Source organism: Aquarana catesbeiana, linkage group LG04, assembly GCF_042186555.1.
Source record: "Aquarana catesbeiana isolate 2022-GZ linkage group LG04, ASM4218655v1, whole genome shotgun sequence".
Classification (NCBI taxonomy): domain Eukaryota; kingdom Metazoa; phylum Chordata; class Amphibia; order Anura; family Ranidae; genus Aquarana; species Aquarana catesbeiana.
In genome coordinates, this window is record NC_133327.1 from 24489389 (window position 1) to 24512607 (window position 23219).

At 46.1% G+C, this 23219-nt stretch overlaps 1 protein-coding gene across 1 annotated transcript in view; it reads left to right on the forward strand.

Moving 5' to 3' along the window:
* The window catches only part of LOC141141134 (vomeronasal type-2 receptor 26-like), a 54190-nt gene extending 31138 nt beyond the window's left edge, over positions 1 to 23052 (forward strand). The window contains exon 6 of the mRNA XM_073628839.1: positions 21883 to 23052. Within this exon, the coding sequence (XP_073484940.1) occupies positions 21883 to 22790 (908 nt within the window). The 3' untranslated portion in view covers positions 22791 to 23052. The remainder of the gene's footprint in view (positions 1 to 21882) is intronic.
* The last annotated feature ends 167 nt before the right edge of the window (positions 23053 to 23219 follow it).

A 23219-nucleotide genomic window follows, 5' to 3' on the forward strand; every position in this document is an offset into this window, starting at 1 on the left:
GGAAATTTCAAGTTTCTCCCTATAAGCATTTATTTTCTTTGTGCTTAAAAGCACAAATATAGCTCTCTTATATAATGCCGGGAAAGCGTGCTTTGTATCCCTCCGAGTAACACAAACAGATGCTGTTATCACTTTGAGCTCAGTAGAATCCTGAAGAAAATAACCAGACTGCTTTTATTTATACTAAACACATGGATAACAAAAGAAGGTGTTGGCTTCAGAATCAGCCAATCAGACACTTGTATTCATTCAAAAGAACCAATCACACACATGTATATATTCAAATAGAAAAACAGTAGTGACATGTGCAGATGTTCGTTTGCAGAGCCATGCGGCAAGCACATGGCTCTGAACACGATCTTGTGCACGTTCCCACTGCTACCAATGACGCGAGCCATACTCTATTATGGCTCAGTGGGCCATAATTTTGTATGGTTATGCTATGGTTCCCATGTACGCAGATCTGCTCACTAGGAGTTATAGATGCAGTCACCAGGGAGTGGCCAGTCCCTTGGTGAAGCATAAACAAACATCCTTAAAAGAGCAAACAGATCTGCCATGTCCACGGGAAGGTTTCCGCAGCCAATGGTCTTCCACCAACGTCTGTATGTGCGAATACCCTCAAATGAGCATATTATAGCAAAACTGACACTGGGGGACATCTGACAATACACATTAATAAAAATTTCCACAACAGATACCACTTTAAAATTGAACTTTGTAGATAGATGTGGTATCCCTATCTCTGGTAAAAAGGAAAAGAAAAAAAAGACAACAAAGAGCCCTTGCAGGAAAGTGTTGCAATCTTCAACATCCTTATGTCTGAAGTAGTTGCTGTCAGGAGAACTAATTTTGCTGTGAGGTACTTCAAAGGAAATTAAACCTATTGGAGCAAAGGGTGCTCTCAGATCCAAGCCTAAGTCCCACAGAGGGAACAAGGATTTCCCTCATGCCCTGTACACATGACCGGTTTTGGCGTCGGACTAAATTCTGAAGGTTTCTCCGACGGAACTCCGACGAAATTCCATTCAAGCGGTCTTGCTTACACACGGTCAAACTAAAGTCTGACCAAAGTCCGACCGTCCAGAACGTGGTGACGTACAGCACGTACAACGGGACTAGAAAAAGGACGTTCAATAGCCAGTAGCCAATAGCTTAGTCTCTTACTTGCTTCAGAGCATGCCTCGTTTTTGGTCCATCGGAACAGCACACAGATGAGCGGTTTTCCCGATAGGAAAGATTTAGAACATGTTCTATTTCTAGGTCCATCAGAATTTTCGAAAAAAAAAGGTCCAATGAGGCCTACACATGAGCAGATTATACGATGAAAAGACTTTGTTGGACTTTTTCTATCGGACATTCCGCTCGTGTGTACGCGGCATCAAGGTCATATGGATTGTCATCTGGAAGAAGCATCTGGTCACTGGCTTTTGCACCCATCTGCAGCCTGGGAAAAGATAAAGTAGAGATCTGTACCTTTTATTTAACATAAAGTTTATTTAAAGTTTCAAAAACAAACATACATTGCCAGATTATAAAAAACGAACAGACATACAGCAAAATTTCTCTTTCACATAACTGTGCAATTACAACTATTAGCAGCAATTATATAAGTAGATGATCACCTTTCCTGTGTCTTGTGTCTCATAAGCCACCACAAACATGAGGACGCAGAAACACATGGGGGGGGGGAGCTACCACCAATCGCCTGTCTGGTAACAGCTACTCAATAGTCAAATGTTTCGCCTCTACCCATGCTGCCCAGATTTTCCCAAAATTTTTAGGACAATTTCTGCCCAGATATGTTAATTTGTATAGCGGGAGTGCTGCATTCACTAGGGATTGCCAAAGCTGTCTAGTGGGCGGTAAGGGCTGGTTCCACTGCAGCAATATTGCTTTCCTAGCGTAGAACGTGGTATAAAAAATGAACAACTTTTTAATCCAGGAAAGCTCCATAAAATCACAGATACCCAAGAGGAGAGGGGTCGGGCTGTATGGGACTGTCAGTTTCCCTATAGCGTTAATGTCAGGTAGGATGTCTTTCCAGAATTCCATCACCTCAGGACAAGACCAGACTGTATGGAAGAAGTCAGTGCCATCAAGATTACATCTAGGGCAGTTTGCTGTTCGGTCAGAGTATATTCTTGCCGTGAAGGTATATTCAGCTCTGTGAAGGAATTTCAATTAAATGAACCTGTCCCTTGCTGAATTTACATGGGGCAGATATTGCTGGACACCTTCCTCCCAATCGTCACCCGCTAGTTCTGGAATATCCCTTTACAAGAGTTCAAACAGCTGGGAGATCTTAGACATGTCGAGCATAGCTAGCATACCATATAAAGTGGATAACGTTCTCGCACCATCAGGGGATCTGAGCTCACTCTCCACCGCTGAGAGAGGGGAATTGGGAACGATAAGCATGACGTAATTGGAGAAACCTGAAGAACATATGATTCGGTAGGTCCCGATTTCTTTTCAGAGCATCAAAGGAGATCAGTTGTCCCTGAGATACTATGTCACCCAAGGTTATGACCCCATGCCTGGCCCACACAATTGGATCAGGGATGGAGCGGAAGTGGGGCAAGCGAGGGTTTCCCCACAAGGGGGTCGTCGGAGACCATACCCCAGAGCCCACCACCTGTCTGGCCACCGTATCCCACACTTTAAGGGTCGCACGCATAGGAAGGGTTATCCGAGAACTAGACCAGGCCCTCTATGGATCAGGTTTCTAAGTCCTGCATATGAGCCCAGCAGTGCCACCTCTAACGAAGAAGCGGGGTTGGCCGGGCTCTTGGACAGCCACCACCTAATCGCCATGAGGACCGCAGCCCAGTAGTACTTCAAGAAACATGGTAGTGCTAGTTCCCCAAGTGAAAGATACAGCTGACGAGTTGTTTTGGCTATTCTGGGGGCCCTCCCATTCCAAACAAAGGAGATAATTATTCCGTCCAGTTTCCTAAAAAAACTATTTAGTATAGGCACAGGGGTCTGCCGGAAAAGATAGGGGAGCTTGGGCAGAACCGACATTTTAATTAAATTAACCCTTCCTACCGGTGTCAGGGGCAGGGATTTCCACATACTGCACCTTTGAGATATCTGATTGACCACTGGGCTCAGGTTAAGAGGGATAAACTGTTTTAGATCCCGATGTGTCTTTACTCCCAAATATCGGAACTGGGAGACCCTCCGCAGCTGCCTTCCCGCTTGCAAGGGGCCAGCCCCATCATGTAGAGAGAATATAACCGACTTCTCACAGTTTACAAATATACCTGAAAAATGGCCAAACTTATCTATAACTGATAGGGCTGCCTGCAATGAAGTCCCATCGTCTCTAAGATACAAGAGTGTATCATCGGCGTATAAAGACACTTTTTCCTGAAGTGGGCCCCTAGTAATCCCTCTGACCTCAGATGAGGACCGGAAGAGCACCGCCATAGGCTCAATGGCTAGTGCTCAAAGAGAAGGGGAGGGAGAGGAGAGAGATCTTCTTTGGGGGCAGTGTGTAACACCTGGCACACCTAGGACACAGTACACCACGATGGAGCGAAAGGGCTCCGCCGTGAACCGTTCCTGGAGGCATCTTATAATTGAGGGATTATGTAGGAAATAAATCATACCTATAAATATGAATACCATTTTACACTTAGAGTATCCTAAGGGTCCATACTTAGTTACAACAGATTAAACTTTAAAACCTATAGGAAGAAAGATAAAGTTAACAGAGCTGGGAGGGTAAACCTTCTCTTCCCTGCTCTTGGCTAGGGATGAGCCGAACCCCCCCCCCCGGTTCGGTTCGCACCAGAACCTATGAACGGACCGTAAATTCGCACGAACGTTAGAACCCCATTGACATCTATGGGTCTCGAACGTTCAAAATCAAAAGTGCTCATTTTAAAGGCTAATTTTCATGGTATTGTCCTAAAAAGGGTTTGGGGACCCGGGTCCTGCCCCAGGGGACATGTATCAATGCAAAAAAAACTTATAAAAATGTCAGTTTTTTCGGGAGCAGTGATTTTAATGATGCTTAAAGTAAAAGAAAAAAAAAAAAGTGAAATATTCCTTTAAATATCGTACCTGGGGGTGTCTATAGTATGCCTGTAAAGTGGCGCGTGTTTCCCGTTCTTAGAACAATCCCTGCACAAAATGACATTTTTAAAGGAAAAAAAGTCATTTAAAACTGCTTGCGGCTTTAATGTAATGTCGGGTCCTGGCAATATGGATGAAAATCAGTGAGACAAATGGCATGGGTACCCCCCAAGTCCATTACCAGGCCCTTTGGGTCTTGTATAGATATTAAGGGGAACCCCGCACCCAAATTAAAAAAGGAAAGGTGTGGGGCCCCCAGGCCCTATATACTCTGAACAGCAGTATACAGGCAGTGCAAACAAGACAGGGACTGTAGGTTTGTTGTTAAGTAGAATCTGTTTGTAATTTTGAACTGGTACATTTTTAAAGTGTAGCTCCAGCCAAAAAATCTGTTTTTAAGCTTTTTGGAAAACATAGGGAAGGGTTATCACCCCTGTGACATTTGTTTTGCTGTCTGTGCTCCTCTTCAGAAGATTTCACCTCACTTTTTGTCCCAATGACAAATGATTTTTGAAAATTTTTTAGTGAAACAAGGATTGGTGATAAAGCATCAGTGGAAAGGAGAAAAGCTTTTCCCATATTAACTCTTACAGGAGAGAATTTCCCTTCCTATGGGGTAGATTTCATCTCACTTCCTGTTGTCTCCTTCCGTTTGCAAGTAGGTGTCGTTTGTAAGTTAGATGTTTGAAAGTAGGGGCCTGCCCTATATACTCAGCAGAAATTTGGGCCTTAGGTGTTGTTGTGGCCACAACACTGTAAGCCCTCACAGGGCCCTGCTGTGAAATATTAGATCAAGAATTGTAATTACATGCCCCTGTTGAACAGGGTCAGAAAAATTGGGCCTTTGGTGATGGTGGTGGTGGTGCTGGTGACACAACACTGTAATTCCTCACAGTTACTCTTGGTGGGCGCAGAAACGGGCCCTGCTGTGAAATATTAGATCAAAAATTGTAATTACACGCCCCTGTTAAACAGGGGCTGAAAAATTGGACCTTAGGCACTGGTGCTGTTGCCACAACACTGCAACTCCTCACAGATACTCTATTGGAACGCAGGAACGAGCCCTGCTGCAAATTATTGCATCAAAAATTGTAATTACACGCCCCTGTTAAACAGGGGCTTAAAAATTGGGCCTTAGGCACTGGTGCTGTTGCCACAACACTGCAACCCCTCACAGATACTCTAGTTGGAGCGTAGGAACGAGCCCTGCTGCAAAGTATTGCATCAAAAATTGTAATTACACGCCCCTATTAAACAGGGACTGAAAAATTGGGCCTTAGGCACTGGTGCTGGTGCCAAAACACTGCAACCCTTCACAGATACTCTAGTTGGAGTGCAGGAACGAGCCCTGCTGCAAAGTATTGCATCAAAAATTGTAATTACACGCCCCTGTTAAACAGGGGCTGACAAATTGGGCCTTAGGCACTGGTGGTGGCGCCCAGAACCAAAAATGTTCTTACAAGCTATCAGCATGATCATTGAGGAGGAAGAGGATAATTTCTCAGCATAACAGGATAGTCACTCTACATCAGCATAGGCAGTCTTTGAAGGGATCTGAGATTTCCAAAAAAATTATTCGGTTACATCAGCATCAGGTGCTTGGTAGCTGGTGGTGATCCAAGACTGATTCATTTTTATGAAGGTCAGTCGATTGACCGAATCAGTGGACAGAAGCACCCTGTGATCGGTTACAAAGCCTCCAGCAGCAGTGAATGTACGTTCCGAAAGAACCCTGGATGCAGGACAGGCCAGTAGCTCAATTGCATACTGTGCAAGCTCTGGCCAGTGATCCATCCTCAAGACCCAGTAACCCAGAGGATTTTAAGTGGGAAAGGTGTCCAAGTCAGATCTTGCCCCTAGGTATTCCTGCACCATGTAAAACAGACGCTGGCGATGGTTGCTGGAACCGATCATACCTTGGGGCTGCGGACTAAAATATTGTCTGAACGCATCTGTCAGACGGCCACCTTCTCCACCGCTCCTTCTTTGACTGACCGAAGCCTCAGCAACACGTTGTCCAGAAACAGAAGTTTGTAACCTCCCAGTCTCTGGGAATGCGTTGCACAGAACTTTCTGCAAGGCCTCCCGAAGATGTTTCATCCTTTGCTCCCTCTGCGACGGCAAGATAAGGTCCGCAACCTTACCCTTGTAACGTGGATCAAGGAGGGTTGCCAGCCAGTATTGGTCATTCTCCTTGATACCACAAATACGAGGATCCTTACGCAGGCTTTGCAGGATCAGGAAGGCCATGCAGCATAGGTTTGCTAAGGCATTCGGTCCGGAGTCCTCTGGGTCACTAAGGACGACATGGTCCGCAGCCACCCCCTCCCAGCCACGTACAAGTCCATGTGTTTCTTGGGAGTGATCCCTTAAAGACTGCTGCTGATGCTGAGTGCCAGGCTCCACCTCCATACTGACACAATCCTCCTCCTCCTCCTCTTCCTGTGTGATCGGCGGGCATGCAGGAACACTGTCTGGATAAAGGGGGCCTTGAGAGCTAAGGAACTCCTCCTTCCTGCCTCTGTTCTGCCTCAAGTGCCCTGTCCATTATTCCACGCAGCGTGTGCTCCAACAGGTGGACAAGGGGGACAGTGTCACTGATGCATGCACTGTCACTGCTCACCATCCTTGTGGCCTCCTCAAATGGTGACAGGACAGTGCATGCATCCCTGATCATGGCCCACTGGCATGGGGAAGAAAAAAACAAGCTCCCCTGTCCTGGTGCCATAGTCGCACAGGTACTCATTGATGGCCCTCTGCTGCGTGTGCAGCCGCTGCAGCATGGCCAACGTTGAGTTCCACCTGGTGGGCATGTCACAGATTAGGCGGTTCTTGGGCAGGTTAAATTCCTTTTGGAGGTCTGCCAGCCAAGCACTGGCATTATATAACCGGCGGAAATGCACACAGACTTTCCTGGCCTGCCTCAGGACATCCTGTAAGCCTGGGTACCTGCCCAATAACCGCTGCACCACCAAGTTAAGGACATGAGCCAAACAGGGCACATGGGTCAGTTGTCCCTGTGGAGGGCGGAGAGGAGGTTGGTGCCATTTTCGCAAACCACCATTCCTGCCTTAAGTTGGCGTGGCATCAACCACCTCTGAACCTGCCCCTGCAGAGCTGACAGAACCTCTGCCCCAGTGTGGCTCCTGTCCCCCAAGCACACCAGCTCAAGCACCGCATGGCATCTTTTGGCCTGCGTACTTGCGTAGCCCCTTAAACGCCTACGGAGCACCGCTGGTTCCAAGGACAAAGCACAGGAAGAGGCCATGGAGGAAGAAGAAGAGGAGGGGGTGGAGGAGAGAGGTGTGTCAGAATCATTAGTAGTGACACTTTGGAGGCGTGGTGGCGGAACAACCTCCAACACTACTGCACCTTGTCCTGCATCCTTCCCAGCTGCCAGCAGAGTGACCCATTGCGCCGTGAAACTTAGGTAATGTCCCTGTCCATGCCTGCTGGACCATAAGTCAGCGGTAATATGCACCTTACTGCTGACCGCCCTGTCCAGCGAGGCCAAGACATTGCCTTCCATATGCTGGTAGAGAGCCGGAATCGCCTTCCATGAGAAAAAGTGGCGTTTGGGTACCTGCCACTGAGGAACTGCACATTCCACAAACTCACGGAAGGGGGCAGAGTCTACCAACTGAAAAGGTAGCAGTTGAAGTGCTACCCTGTTTCCCCGAAAATAAGACCTAGCGTGATTGTCGGTGATGGCTGCAATATAAGCCCTACCCCCCAAATAAGCCCTACCTTGTTTCCCCAAAAATAAGCCCTACCCTGAAAATAAGACCTACAAGGACTTTAACTAGGGCTTATTTGGGGGGTAGGGCTTATATTGCAGCCATCACCGACAATCACGCTAGGTCTTATTTTCGGGGAAACAGGGAAGCAATTTTGCCAAGCTAGCATTCAACCGCCGGGCATGTGGATGTCTGGGAGCGAACTTCTTTAGGCGGTGCAGCAGCTGGGGCAGGGAAATTTGCCTGGTACAATCTGACATCGGTGTACTGAAAGCAGATAGCCCACAAGTACTTGGCTGTGACACACCTAATTCTACACCTTCATTCCTCTCAGTGCAGGTCTCAGAGAGGACTGAAGGTATAGTGGGGTTGAAGATCTCAGATGATGAGGAGCAAGGAGAGGTCCTCTTTGCTCTTTGGTGTGGGTCTTTTAGATATGCTTGCCAACGAACTGCATGGCAGGTCAACATATGTCTGGTCAAGCATGTGGTGCCCAAGCGGGAGATGTTTTGGCCATGCGAGATACGCTTGAGACATATGTTGCAAATAGCAGTGGTGCGATCTGATGCACTCGTCTCAAAAAAGGCCCACACCAAAGAACTTTTGGAATAATGCGCAGAGACAGCAGCGCCCTGCACATGTGGAGCTTTGCGGTGTGATACAGTTAGTGTGCTGCACTTAGGCTGGCCCCTGGAGGGCATCCTGCCTCGTTGGTGATGTGCCTCCTCCTCCTCCTCCTCTCTCCTATCAGGCACCCACGTTGAGTCAGTGACCTCATCATCCCCTCCCTCCTCATCACTGGAGCAAACCTGACAGTAGGGGCTAGGGAAGGAGTCACTGAGGCCATTGAGCCGAGGGAAGAGGCCACGTTGGCAGCTGCTTTGCCAGACAAAGTACCCTGAGCATGGGTGAGAGAGGATGAGGAGGATAAGGACGGCTTGGTCATCCACTCGACCAAGTCTTCCAGATGTTGCGGCTCAACACGGCCAGCTGCCGAAAAAAAGGCCAAGCGTGTCCCACGGCCACGTGCTGATGAGGATGCACCGTCTCCATGACCAGCACTGTTGCCTCTAGACACAGAGCACGCTTGCCCTCTTTTATTGGCTTGTGACTGTCTGCCTCTCCTTGTTGGCCTTCCAGACATACTAATAGCCTGTAGCTGCACTAAGCTGGGATATATATATATACATATATAGATACTGATACTGCAGCTAGCAAAATCAACCGCCTGCCTGTAGTATGAGAACGCCACCAACCTTCTACAGGTAGCTTTAGCTGAACACTGTGCAGAGGTCGCGATACACTAACGTGTAAATAATTTAGCTGCCTGCGGTAGTGATAGGATCAGGAAAACACCACCAACCTTCTACAGGTAGCTTTAGCTGAACACTGTGCAGAGGTCGCACTACACTAATGTGTAAATAATTTAGCTGCCTGCGGTAGTGATAGGATCAGGAAAACATCACCAACCTTCTACAGGTAGCTTTAGCTGAACACTGTGCAGAGGCCGCACTACACTAACGTGTAAATAATTTAGCTGCCTGCGGTAGTGATAGGATCAGGAAAACACCACCAACCTTCTACAGGTAGCTTTAGCTGAACACTGTACAGAGGTCATACTACACTAACTAGTAAATAATTTAGCTGCCTGCAGTAGTGATAGGATCAGGAAAACACCACCAACCTTCTACAGGTAGCGTTAGCTGAACACTGTGCAGAGGTCGCACTACACTAACGTGTCAATAATTTAGCTGCCTGTGGTAGTGATAGGATCAGGAAAACACCACCAACCTTCTACAGGTAGCTTTAGCTGAACACTGTGCAGAGGTTGCACTACACTAACTTGTAGCTTTAGCTGAACACTGTGAGGAGCACGCACTACACTAACTTGTAGCTTTAGCTGAACACTGTGAGGAGGACGCACTACACTAATTGTAGCTTTAGCTGAACACTGTGCAGAGGTCGCACTACACTAACTTGTAGTTTTAGCTGAACACTGTCTGTAGTATGAGAACGCCACCAACCTTCTACAGGTAGCTTTAGCTGAACACTGTGCAGAGGTCGCGATACACTAACGTGTCAATAATTTAGCTGCCTGCGGTAGTGATAGGATCAGGAAAACACCACCAACCTTCTACAGGTAGCTTTAGCTGAACACTGTGCAGAGGTTGCACTACACTAACTTGTAGCTTTAGCTGAACACTGTGAGGAGGACGCACTACACTAACTTGTATCTTTAGCTGAACACTGTGCAGAGGTCACACTAAACTAACTTGTAGCTTTAGCTGAACACTGTGAGGAGGACGCACTACACTAACTGTAAATAGTCTAGCTGCCTGACTGTGGCACTAATAGGATCAAAAGAACCCCAGCAATTTTCTTCAGGTAGCTGTAAATACTGTAACAAGACAAGCCTGCCTGTCAGTAGGAAGATAACAGGAATGGATCTAGCTAAACTGAATACAGTGTATATATATATATATATATATATATATATATATATATATATATATATATACATACAACACCAGGGATGCATATATATACACAATACACTGTAAGTGCAGCTAACTGACTGACTGTCCTGCCTAATCTATCTAACTTGAAATGACACTGTCTCTCTGTCTCTGTCTCTCAACGCCGGAACACACTACACAGGGCCGCCGTGCAGGCGGCCTTATATAGTGTGGGGCGTGTTCTAAACCACCTGAGCCATAATTGGCCAAAGCCACCCTGGCTTTGGCCAATTACAGCTCTCTCTACAGACGGCGCTGTGATTGGCCAAGCATGTGGGTCATAGTGCATGCTTGGCCAATCATCAGCCAGCAATGCACTGTGATGCCGCAGTGAATTATGGGCCGTGACGCGCCACACGAATTTGGAGCAAACGGCCCATATCGTTTGCAATTCGGCGAATGGGCGAACAGACGATGTTCGAGTTGAACATGGGTTCGACTCGAACACGAAGCTCATCCCTACTCTTGGCTAAGTCCAGAGTCTCCAGTGAAGACACAGTAAAGGAGCCCAGTCCTAGATATATCTACCAGAAGAATAAGTGTTTATACCAGTCTTGTATCTCTAGTGACCGGGGGGGATTAGGAAGCTGCCATAGTTCTCCTGCAGTTAACCCACCAACAGGTGAAAGGTCCATGTTTCCCCTCAACCACTCCAGGGGAGTATGTTGAGCACTACAATGGAGGGGTGCACAGTCTCCTAGTAGTCAGGTGGGAGGACAAGGGGAGGGGGGAGAAGCAAGCAGCCCGATGCTGCTGAACTATAAGGGTACATCCTGTCCCCCCCAAAAAAACAGGACCTCCAGGTAGGCAGGGCCAAGAGACAAAACCCCCCACCCCTCTTGCAGCAAGAGTGTGTTGTCCTAGGGAATTCAGGGGGGTCTCAGCATATCAGGCCTTCTGGGCACACAGAGGGGAAGACAGTATAACGCAAGGACTGCTGTGTTTACCACTGGACACATCTGGTGTAGTAGAAAAAATAACTGTAGTCTTCACCACGCGGGGAGTTTGCGGTGTCATGGAAGGGACTCGATCCATCTGGATGCCTCTTCCGGGAAAGTAAAGAACTTCGCCATCAATCACCAGTCGCGCCGGAAACATCATGCTATATTTGAGCCCTTCGGTGCGCAGCTGGGCCTTGACTTGATCAAATGTCCTGCGTTGCCTCTGCGTTTCCACCGAAAAATCAGGAAACAGCATGATCTTCACGTTCTCATGGCGCAGTTCTCCTATGTTTCTTGTGTAGCACTAACTCACGGTGGAGCTGCTGGTTTAAGCGAGTCTGTTACCTTCACTTTGCTTCCCTTGGTTTCACCGGCACAGGGTCTAGGGGTTCCATTGAGTTTACTTCTGGACGACACACGCACCAACACTGGAGTACGTTTTCAATGCTTTATTGAACAAACAAACTTTAGGAAGTAGCAGGAAAGAGGCAGAAAAGGAAACTTTCAGGAGAAACTCAAATATCTTCTTCTAGAATCTTAGTCCTGGTAGAATTCAGATAATTAGGTGGAATGCGCTCCCCTCGTGAGACACACTCTTTGCTCGTCTGGATAGGCCTCTCTCACCGGTCTAGCAGCCAGTACGCAGCACGAATTAAAAGTCTCTGCCACAGACTTGTTTGGGGGGATAAATCCATACGATCCTCTGCCACAGGATGTATCAGATTTTTCTGGAATGAAAGTCAGTCACAGTGCTTGAACCTTTACGCTGAACCAGCAACACTATGCTGTATGGTTACTTCTTTTGGATACATCCTCACCAGGCCCCTCTATAGACCAGCTCACCACGTGATCTCTCCAAGACGGGTCCTCCCCTGGGATCTCCTCGGTTGTCCAGCTTCGTCACACAGGACCGACAGCTCAGGACCATTCCTTGGCTGCGGTGGTAGGCCCCAGACAAGCCTCTGGACCCACCCCTGCGCCGCTGTATCGTGGGCCTCTCGATCGGAGGACCACGAGGTAGCTCCTTAACGCATACCTGTCGGCCAGGAGGGCCAGCAGGTGGCTGTAAAACGAACCCTAGAACATGGTGTCTGTCCCATAAATACCCCCTTCCCAGAATGCAACTCGGAGGACCACCTCCACCGAGCTTGTCTCCGAGACAGAGGAGCATCTATACACTACGACACGTTGCCTTTCCAACACCGACCAGTGGTAACAGCAACGCCCACCGGTCAGCACGGAAGCACACACAATGTCAGCCAAGCTGGAACAGAGGCAAACTTTTAACCTTCCTAACACACAATTTACTAAATTTACCTAACCTGCGGTAGATTGTAAATCTACCAGCGCTACACTTGCTTCTCTCAGAATGAGATCCCGATCTCTGAAGTTTAAGAGGCAAAAAATAAATGTGCGTGGCGGGGCACCAGGTGGGCCTGGAGCCGACGGCATTCTGTGAGCCCGTTCCACTGCAAAGTGAGGGGAGAATGGCACCTGAGGTAGGAGCGTGCGCAGCATGTGTTCCGCATAGGCCTCTGGATCCTGCCCCTCAACTCACTCTGGAAGGCCCACCAACCTCAGGTTGTTCCTGCGGTTTCTGTTTGCCTGGTCCTCTGCTCTAGATTCAAGCGCTTTCATTTTAACCTGCAGCATGCAGAGGGAGGCAGAGTGGTCACGGACCATGTCTTCAGTCTCCCCTACCCTCCACTCCACCTCAGTCAATCTGTCACGGTGCTTGTCCATGTCCCGTCTTATGAGACCCATTTCAAGCTGCATTTGCTCGATTTTGGTGGTTAAAGTTGTTTGGCAACCCGTGATGGCCTGCATGAGTGCTTGGAACTGTTCTGTTCCCAGCGGTGGCGGCTCGACTTGATCTGTCTGGGACACCACGTTTGTGTGTGCTGCCCCGCATGTACCTCGGATTAGCGGTGGGGTCCTGGGAGCCTGTTGCCTGTTCCTCTGTGAACCGGCTTCCCCTGCGCATACCCGACCTTCTCCTCAGCTTCCCGGGTAAGTCAGGGTGTCTGTAAATCCCTTACGACCGGATTATTAGGCCTGCCAGGTACCGAGTTTCTGTTCTCCACGTCCTATCTGGTCGCCATCTTGACCACACCTCCAGAGATCTGTACCTTAAATGGAGTTGTATGCCAGACCAACCTTTAGCGCTGACTGTAAAATGTCAAAGATATTGGCTAGAGTAGGGAACACAGGAGAGAAAGCTTTTGCTGAGCAGACAAAACAGACTTCTTTCATATCCTCTCCTATGTAGCATTCATGGATGATCTTCTGGTCACCAAGGTCTGAACAACCTCAGATGAGAATCCCTGCACCTGTAGTTTAGCCTATTCCATAGCCAGGCTATTAAAAGTAGTCTCATTGGATTGGGGTATTGTTACTGACCTTGCCATAAAAGATTTTATTTGATCTTGTATGACGGAGTCTTTGCATTGGTATCCTGTTGCAAATATCAGAAGCTGCATGTTCAGTGAAATCTCCCTGAAAAGTACTGCTGTATCGCCCCATAGGCCAATATTGGTATGAGACACTTGTTGAAAAAATATTCTACCTAACTGAACCAATAATTGGATTTGCTTCCCTGGCAAGAAGACCAACCTTAACTGACTAAGTGGTTTTCTGCCCCATGAAAATTTTCTGTGCAAGATGTAACAAGAAAAGACTTTTGGTGTCCCCTTGTCAGGCAATGTAGGCTACTACTGTCTTGTTGTCAACCTTACTCCTGAAAGGCTTGCAATGCTAGAAAAAGGCTTCCTTCCATTCAAGATACTTGGGGAGTCTGCACTTCACTGCGCTGCAATGGCCTTGCACTTGTTTCTTCAGATTGTGGATTCCCTAGCCCCAGAGACATCTGGCTTCAGAATCATCCTCCTGGGTTGAGAGGCATGCCTCCGAAAGAAGCACAGTGGCGATGTCCAAAATTCCAGTTGTTGTTGAATTTGTATAGGCACAAAGATTTTCTGAGCTGTTGTTGAAATCCTGCTCGTCAGTCCTGCCTACTTAAGCCGTCCAGCCCAGAGGATCTCTGCCTTCGTCTTAGTCAACATCACAGAGACGCTCTCCTGCATTCCTGTATAAAGACTTGCTTGGCTGACATCCCTTCTGGCTCCAGATCCTGCTTGCTGTTTTACTACGCTCATCTCAAGCCCCCTGACGTTTGGCTTGTCTGACTATCCATTCCGGTTCCTGAACTCTGGCCAATTTTGTTCTAATTACTTTTATTATTAAACAAGTGTGATTTAACTGTACTTCTGTCTTGGTCTGATTTCATGGTTTCTGACAGTAGGCGAAGGCCATGAATTCAGAAGATACAGTCAATCCACTTGTTGGTAATATTTTTTCCAGATTGGATGAGCAAGATCACCGCATGGATCAATTTGCCATGGCATTACAAATGCTCCTGAGTCGCATGGCTCACCTGGAATCTCCCGCTGTGGCTGCTCTGGTACAACCTGAGTTGTAGGCTGTTCCTGCTGCTGTGCCGCCTCGAGTATTACCTCTATAAGAGGTATGTCTGGTTCTACTCTGCTTCACCAGCGATTTGGGGGTGATCCAGTTCACTGCAGAGGGTTTCTCAACCAGGTTGAGATATACTTTGAGATGCTGCCCCAGGCGTTTCCCAAAAACAGAAGCAAAGTAGGTTTTGTGATATCTTTGCTTTCTGAGAGAGCCTTGGCCTGGGAAAACCCTCTATGGGAGACGCAAAAACCTGTTGTCTTGAGTTACCCTGAGTTTGTGGCCTCCTTTAAAAGGGTATTTGACGTTCCCGCACGCTCCGCTTCTGCTGCCAAGTGCCTCATGTCCATCATACACAGTACGAGAACTGTTGCCGACTACGTCTGGCAGCAGAGGTTGCTTGGAACAATGAGGCCCTCGTGGCTGCTTTTTCTCATGGTCTCTCAGATTCCATCAAGGATGAGATAGCAGCCTGAGATATACTCACTGAGCTGGAGAAGTTAATCACTTTTGCCATCCTCATTGACTCCAGACTCAGAGAGACTCTCTTTTAAGGAGCACTTGCGGAAGCCTCCTGTACGTTTGCCTCCGAGCTTTGCAGTCCCACCCATGCCTCCCTCACCTCCCATGCCCCCTGGTACCGAGTCGATCAGTGAAGATGAACCCATACACTTGGGCTTCACGCGTCTCTCTGTGGATGAGAGAACCTTTAGGAGGAGGGAGAGATTGTGCCTTTATTGTGGCCAGGCAGGTCACTTTTTGAAGTCTTGTCCTACCCGTCCAGGGAATGCCCGAACCTGGAGGTCCTGTCACGGACAGACCTTCGGTGGCATTGTTTCGTCCCCAGTTATCCAGAAGGATAAGCCCCTGGTTTCGGTCCCCCTTTCTTGGGCTGAGTCTTCCGTCAAGATACAGGCTCTAATCAACTCTGGGGCTGCAGGCCTGTTCATTGATGCTGCCTTTGTATCGAAGTACTCGATTCCGCTGCAGCTGCGCGACACTCCACTTATTGAGGCTTTTGATGGGAGACCCCTACAGCCTGCCCATGTGACTCATGAGACGGTTCTGTTGTCCATGGCCGTAGGGGCTCTTCACCATGAGATAATCCAATTCCAAGTTATTTCCTCACCTAAGTTTCCGCTGGTTATTGGTTATCCTTGGTTACAGAGGCACAACCCCTCTTTTGATTGGCTCCATGCTGAGGTTCTCTCCTGGTCACCACAATGCAGTAAGACATGCTTCCAGAAGGTAGCCAAGGTCCTGTGCACCTCTTCGCTCTCCTCCCTGCCGGAGGAGTACCGCAATTTTAGCAATGTCTTTGACAAAGGTCAAGCAGGTAGTTTGCCTCCACACCGGCTGTATGATTGCACAATTGACCTTCAACCTGGTGCCATACCCCCTTGTGGCCGGGTTTACCCTTTGTCGGTCTTGGAGAATAAGGCCATGGAGGAGTATGTTGCAGATGCACTTTCTCGAGGTTTCATCTGCAAATCCTCATCCCCTGCTTGTGCTGGTTTCTTCTTCGTGAAGAAGAAGAGTGGTGAACTGAGACCTTGTATTGATTATAGGGGTCTCATTCGTTACATGATTAAGAATGCCTATCCAATTCCGTTGATTACGGAGTTACTTGACCGCCTCAAGGGAGCAACACTTTTCAGAAAGATTGATTTGAGAGGTGCATACAATCTTGTGAGGATTAAGGAGGGCAACGAGCGGAAAACTGCGTTTAATACCAGAACAGGCCATTATGAGTAACTCATAATGCTTTTTGGCCTTTGTAACGCCCCGGCAGTTTTCCAGGAATTCATTAACGATGTCCCCTGAGATTTGTTGCAGTTATATGTGGTGGTTTATCTCGATGATATCCTCATATTTTCCAAGTCCCTGGAGAGCCACCACACAGATGTCTGTCGTGTGCTTCAGAAACTAAGAGAGAACAATCTCTATTGTAAATTGGAGAAGTGCGAGTTCCATCGTGAACAGGTTAAATTCCTGGGTTATGTCATTTCCACTGCTGGTTTTTTGATGGACCCTGAGAAACTTTCAGCAGTCCTACAGTGGCCCCGACCCGTGGGTTACGTCCTATGCAGCGTTTCCTGGGCTTTGCCAACTATTATGGGAAGTTTATTCGTAACTTTTCATCTCTGGTCAAGCCCTTGACTGATATGACCAGAAAGGACAGTAACCCACAGAGTTGGTCTCCGGAGTCCATTAAGGCCTTTGAGAGTCTCAAGGCTGCCTTTGTTTCTGCTCCTGTGTTGGCACATCCTGATCCTACGTTACTTTTTATCCTTGAGGTTGATGCTTCTGAGACTGGAGTTGGCACCCTTCTGTCTCAATGTCCTAACTCTGAGAGTGCTTTGCATCCTTGTGGCTACTTTTCCAAGAAATTGTCACCTGTGGAGTGCAATTACGAGATTGGTGACAGAGAGCTGTTGGCGATCATTTTAGCCCTGAAAGTATGGAGACATCTCCTCGAATGTACCACTGTGCCTGTTCTCATTCTTACTGACCATAAGAATCTCGCATTCTTGTCTGAGGCTAAACGCCTCTCTCCCAGAAGGGCGCGATGGGCTCTTTTCTTGTCAAGTTTCAATTACATTGTCTCATTCTTACCCGGTACTAAGAATGTAAGGGCTGACACCTTGTCACGACAATTTACCTCCACTTCAAAGTTGGAATCGGTTCCATTACCTGTGATTCCTCCTGATCGTATTCTAGCTACGGTTTGCACCAGTCTTACTTCTCCTTTGGGTGACAAAATTCTTGCTGCTCAGGTCCATGCTCCTCCTGAGAAACCTTGTGACCACTGCTTTGTCCCAGAGAGTCTCTGTACTGCTGTGCTCCAGACTTACCATTTTCCCAAGGCTGCTGGCCACCCTGGGGAGAATAAACTCTTTTGGGCTATTTCCCAACAATTCTGGTGACCTAGTCTACGTGCTGATGTAACTGCCTTTGTAGCTGCCTGTTCCATGTGTGCTCAGAGTAAGACTCCACAACATCTTCCAGTGGGCCTCCTACTACCCATACCCAATGGAGAGAGGCACTGGACCCACCTGTCTATGGATTTCATCGTGGAGTTCATAGGTTTAATGTGGAAAAAATGTAAAATAATGCATTTGTGGTGGCAAAAATATGAATGCGATCTATACACTGGGGGTGAGAACCTCTGGGGGAATCTAGGATGGAAAAGGACCTGGGTGTCCTAGTAGATGATAGGTTCAGCAATGGCATGCAATGCCAAGCTGCTGCTAACAAAGCAAACATAATATTTGCATGCATTAAAAAGGGGATCAACTCAAGAGATAAAACGATCTTTCGCTTACATGGGCTACCCACGGTGATTGTCTCGGACAGGGGTAGTCAGTTTGTGTTCTGGTTCTGGCGAGTCTTTTGTGCACAGTTGGGAATTCAGCTTGCTTTTTCCTCTGCATATCACCCGCAGTCTAATGGAGCTGCAGAACGAGCCAATCAGTCCTTGGAACAATTCCTACGTTGCTATATTTCTGACCATTATAACAACTGGTCAGACCTATTACCGTGGGCAGAGTTTGCTCACAATAGTGCCTTGAATTCTGCTTCCCGATTGTCCATGTTTATGGCAAACTATGGTTTCCAACCTTCCATGTTGCCTGACTCATTTGTTCCGCAGAGTATGCCTGCGTTAGAGGAGCATCTCCGTGGTCTTCGTTCCACTTGAGCACAAATCCAGGAGGCTTTGCAACATGCTAATGATAGGTACAGACTCCATGCTGACCGCAGACGCCTGCCTGCACCTTCCTTCCAGGTTGGGGACAGGGTCTAAGAAATGGTGGAAAAAACTTGCGCTAATGAGCAAAACAAAATGAAAAAAATAACTAAATTCACAAAGTGCAGCTGCAACAAAATACTTCAAATATCCATAAAGTAAAAAGCATATAAATTAAAATTTGTGCGCTAGCAAAATATAATGAAGTGGTACAATCAAGAAGCTCCTAGAGATGATATCTGGAGCCGCAATATGCTTGAAACCCAGCATGGAAAAAAATACCAAAACAGTAGATACAAACAAGTGCATTAAATCATATCTCTATAGAAAATAAAAGTGAAAAAATAAAAGTGAAAAAATAAAAATTGAAAAAAAGTGAAAGTTCTGAAGGTACGATTGATCACTCAATCCTTTAAAAAACACCCCATTCAGTCCATGAAGACAAGTGAGAAAGAAAAAGGGAGACGTTCCTTCGGTGTATCACATCAGAAGCAGAGAAGTGAAAAGATGCAAAAAACGCTTCCAAACCACCATTGATTCCAGGAGAGGAGTAATGGATGTGCGAGGTGGCGAGGCCATATGGGCTTACAGATATAACCCTCTGCAGGGACAGATGAAATGTTGGTGTCCAGGTCCTGTTAGCGTGCACCGCCAACTTCGAGCTGATCCGACTAATCCGACCGCTGCAGCATTAGAAGGGAGACTCGGGATTGGAAGGATCCAATGAAAAGTCATAAGATCTAAAAAGCCGGCATAAAAAACAGAGGCTGAACGCCTGTGCAAACAAAAAACACGTGATGGCAAGCACTGCGAGGCCTCCGACTTCGTGTTCCATCACTGAAGTTTGCACCTCGGTTTATTGGGCCTTTCCGTATTCTTTGCAGGATTAACCCAGTGACTTACCCATTAGACCTTCCTTCTAACATGCATATTTTGAATATATTTCATGTCTCCTTATTAAAACCTTTGTCTGCAACTGCTTTATCACCTCGGTGCCACGTCCTCACCCTGTGCAGGTTGAGAACCATGAGGAGTATGAAGTACAGTTGATTGTTGACTCCCGTAGGTTCCGTGGGTGCATACAGTACCTGGTGCATTGGAAGTGGTACGGTCCGGAGGAACGCTCTTCGGTCTCATCCTCGGACATCCATGCCCCTTTCCTCCTCCGTGATTTCCATAGACCTTTTCCCCTTAAGCCTGGTGCTCCTCCAAGGGGGAGGGGTCATTGAGGAGGTTTATGACAGCAAGGTCCCTTTACTAGCTTGTAGACATGAGATAAGATATTCTCCATCAACCTTTTATTGGTCCAGCTCAAATTAGAGCCTTATATCCATAGCACAGACAGACACCATCCGATGACCATTATCTTAGGGGAGTTTGGGTCTCTTCTCTCCACCATCCTTCCTAGACATAAACCTAAATATAAATGACCTGGAAGGAATGCAAGTTTTTTAAATCAGTAATAGGGCTTCTGAAACTATTATATAAAATTAAAGAAAAGCAAAGCCAGGATTGTCTGATTGCATTTAGGCTTTCAGATATTTTCTACCTTGACTAGAGTAAAATATTTCCATGCTCTACTTCTCATAAAGGGTACCAATGATACGTGTAGACTATCATGATAGTTCCAACTTATTAAGGAGAGCCCTATGAAACAATAGAAACTGACATGAAAAGTGGAAATAAGGAGTAACAGTAGCTGTGAACACGACACAGTCATATGTGAAACTGTGTGGCTAGATTCAGAAGAGAGGTCATCAGGTGTACCTGGAACTTTAAAGCTGGATCAGGACTAAACACATTGGGGCCTGCAGGTACATGGCCATTGGTGGCCAAAGCAACAACCCTACTCTAGGATCACATCTTTTACAAAAAACACTCTCTGGCATTTGTTTTGTTCGTCTGCTAGTCATAGCATGGTCAAGAATATTATGAAATGTCTAAATATGCCCATTGAAGGTGATTGCAGTTCTACTGATCATGGATAAGAAATGTGTAGCCAATAACTATGCAGAGAAAAATGCTTTTTTTTTCCTTTTGCACTAAAGTCAAAGGCGTGAGTTTGATAAATGAGGGTTTTCATTTGGAGCAAACTGGAATAACAAGTTAAAAGTCTGAAAATAGGTACAAAATTCAACACCTTGCATAAGTCTGAACAAGCAAGAATTTCTTTGTTCTGGCACACATACATTTTACCATGCAGTTCTATAAACTCAGCAACCTTTCAAAGTGACAGACATGCAATAGTTCTGCAAGGAGAAAGACACATGCTTTGGGACAGTCTGTATGGCTCACAGAAGACAATGGGGTGGATTTACTAAAGGCAAATAGACCGTGCACGTTTCAAGTGCAGTTGCACTCATTTTCCCTAAAACTCTTGAACTTAGGCTGAACATACTTGATTCTTTTTGTTTTTCATTCAGCCAAAAAAAAATTGAGCCAATTTCCCTGTCTACACACTTGAGGTGGATGGGGGAATCCTTCCCTCTATGGTATTGTATTGACAGTGGGGAGCCTTCCCTGTCTTCAGAATACAATGAACAGTGTTGCTAGCTATATAATTCGGAAAGAACCTGACAGACTGGTTGTATACAAGCTGGTCGATAGATCGACTTGTGTACAACCAGCTTACCCATGCATGGATTGAAAATTGTCCGGTCCTTGAATTTTGATCCATGTATAGATAGCTTTAGTAAATGTGATAAAATTCTGCTGATTTCTATCATCCAATCATGTACAAGCAAACCTGATTTTTTTTAAAATTTGCACTTGATTAGGTAATCTTTACAAACTGAAGATTTAACCACATTTACTAAACTCTGGGAAAAATGAGTGGAACTAAACTTGCAAAGTGCACAGTATTTGCCTTTAGCAAATCCACCCCAATGGCAGTAAGCTGGATCTGCCGGCTCCAGCACTTAATTTTGGTTTTTGACGGATTATACAACCCACTCTGTTTGGCAATGGTAAGAGGCAGGTGGCCAGGAAAATTGATAGGTGGGCATGTAAGGCAACAGAATTTATAAAAGATCACAAAGCAAATGATACCAAATTGTTTAAATGCAATTCAAAATAAATAAATAAATAAAATAACTGCATCAGATTTGGAAATATCAATGTGGAACTCTGGTTTTCAAAAGCCTGAAGTATCCATGTTTTTTTGCTCAATTTAGTCTGTCTTCTTATCAGTCTAATGATGTAATAAAAACATTCAAAAATGAATACTGGTATTGGGAAGACTAGGTACACCAGAATACAGAAATAACAGCTATAACTTGTGTTAGTTTTCTATTTGTCTGCTATGTCTGTCAAAGTTTTATAATACTACCAATCAAATACATTGCCTTATGACATTTAAGAACCCTTTTATTTAACTCTTTCAGACATGGAAAGGTGTTATAAGTGTGCGGAGGATAAATGGCCCAATGAGAGAAGAGACACCTGTATACAAAAAACAACTGAATTCCTGTCCTATGGAGATACAGTGGGATTGTCTCTCATTTTTATCTCTGTTATTTTATGTTTCGTAACTATTATCATATTTGGAATATTTGTGAAATACAAAGACACTCCAATTGTAAAAGTGAATAACAAGACCCTCAGCTTCATCCTTCTCCTCTCACTAATCCTGTCCTTTCTATGTCCTCTGCTGTTCATCGGACATCCTACAAAGGTTTCTTGTCTCCTTCAACAGGCTGTCATTGGGATGACTTTCTCTGTTGCCATTTCTTCAATGTTGGCCAAAACAGTTACTGTCATTCTGGCTTTTAAAGCTACCAGACCTAACAGTATGCAGAAAAAATGGCTGGGCAAACATTTCTCCACATCTATTCTGATCATCTGCTCTGTTGGGGAAGGAATGATCTGTGTCTTCTGGTTGATCTTCTTTCCACCATTCCCAGAGTATAACACCCAAGTGATGGTGGGGAAAATAATATTACAGTGTAACGAGGGATCTGTCACTGCTTTCTACATTATGATTGGCTACATTGGAGGTCTGGCTGTCATAAGCTTTATTGTAGCATTTTTAGCCAGGAAACTTCCAGACATGTTTAATGAAGCTCAGTACATAACATTCAGCATGCTGGTCGTTAGCAGTGTTTGGCTTTCCTTCATCCCAGCCTACCTCAGCACTAAAGGGAAATACATGGTGGCCGTGGAAGTCTTTGCTATCTTGTCCTCCAGTGCTGGAGTCCTGGGCTGCATCTTCATTCCTAAATGTTACATCATTCTGCTGAGATCAGAGATGAATGTGAAGACAAGTGTAACCCAAAGAAATGTTTTTAATTAATCATTCAAACAAATGCTAAATGAAAAATGGTATAGCTTGGGATAATAAAAGAAATACAATTATTGTTTTGTGAATATAGAACTTACTTTGGTAAAAACACACAATTATATGCAATGGAAAAATTATAGGGATAGTAAAAAAAAATTAAAAATTCTCAACAACTAGCCACAGCTCCAAGCCCACATGCTTTTATATAGGGCCATCTTGCAAGTGTTGGGCAACTCAGAGCATGGCCAATATAGATCTATAGAGGTTCACTTCAGCCAGCAATTTGGAAGCTTTCAGCTGGAGGATATTGAAGCCCAATTCCAACTTGGGTACAAAAAATAAATTGGGTCCTCCATCAGCTCCTAACAATAAAAGAAACTCCATCTGTTATATCCACGCCCTCTTCAGAGATGTCTATAGGTTTGAATGGTGCTAGCATCA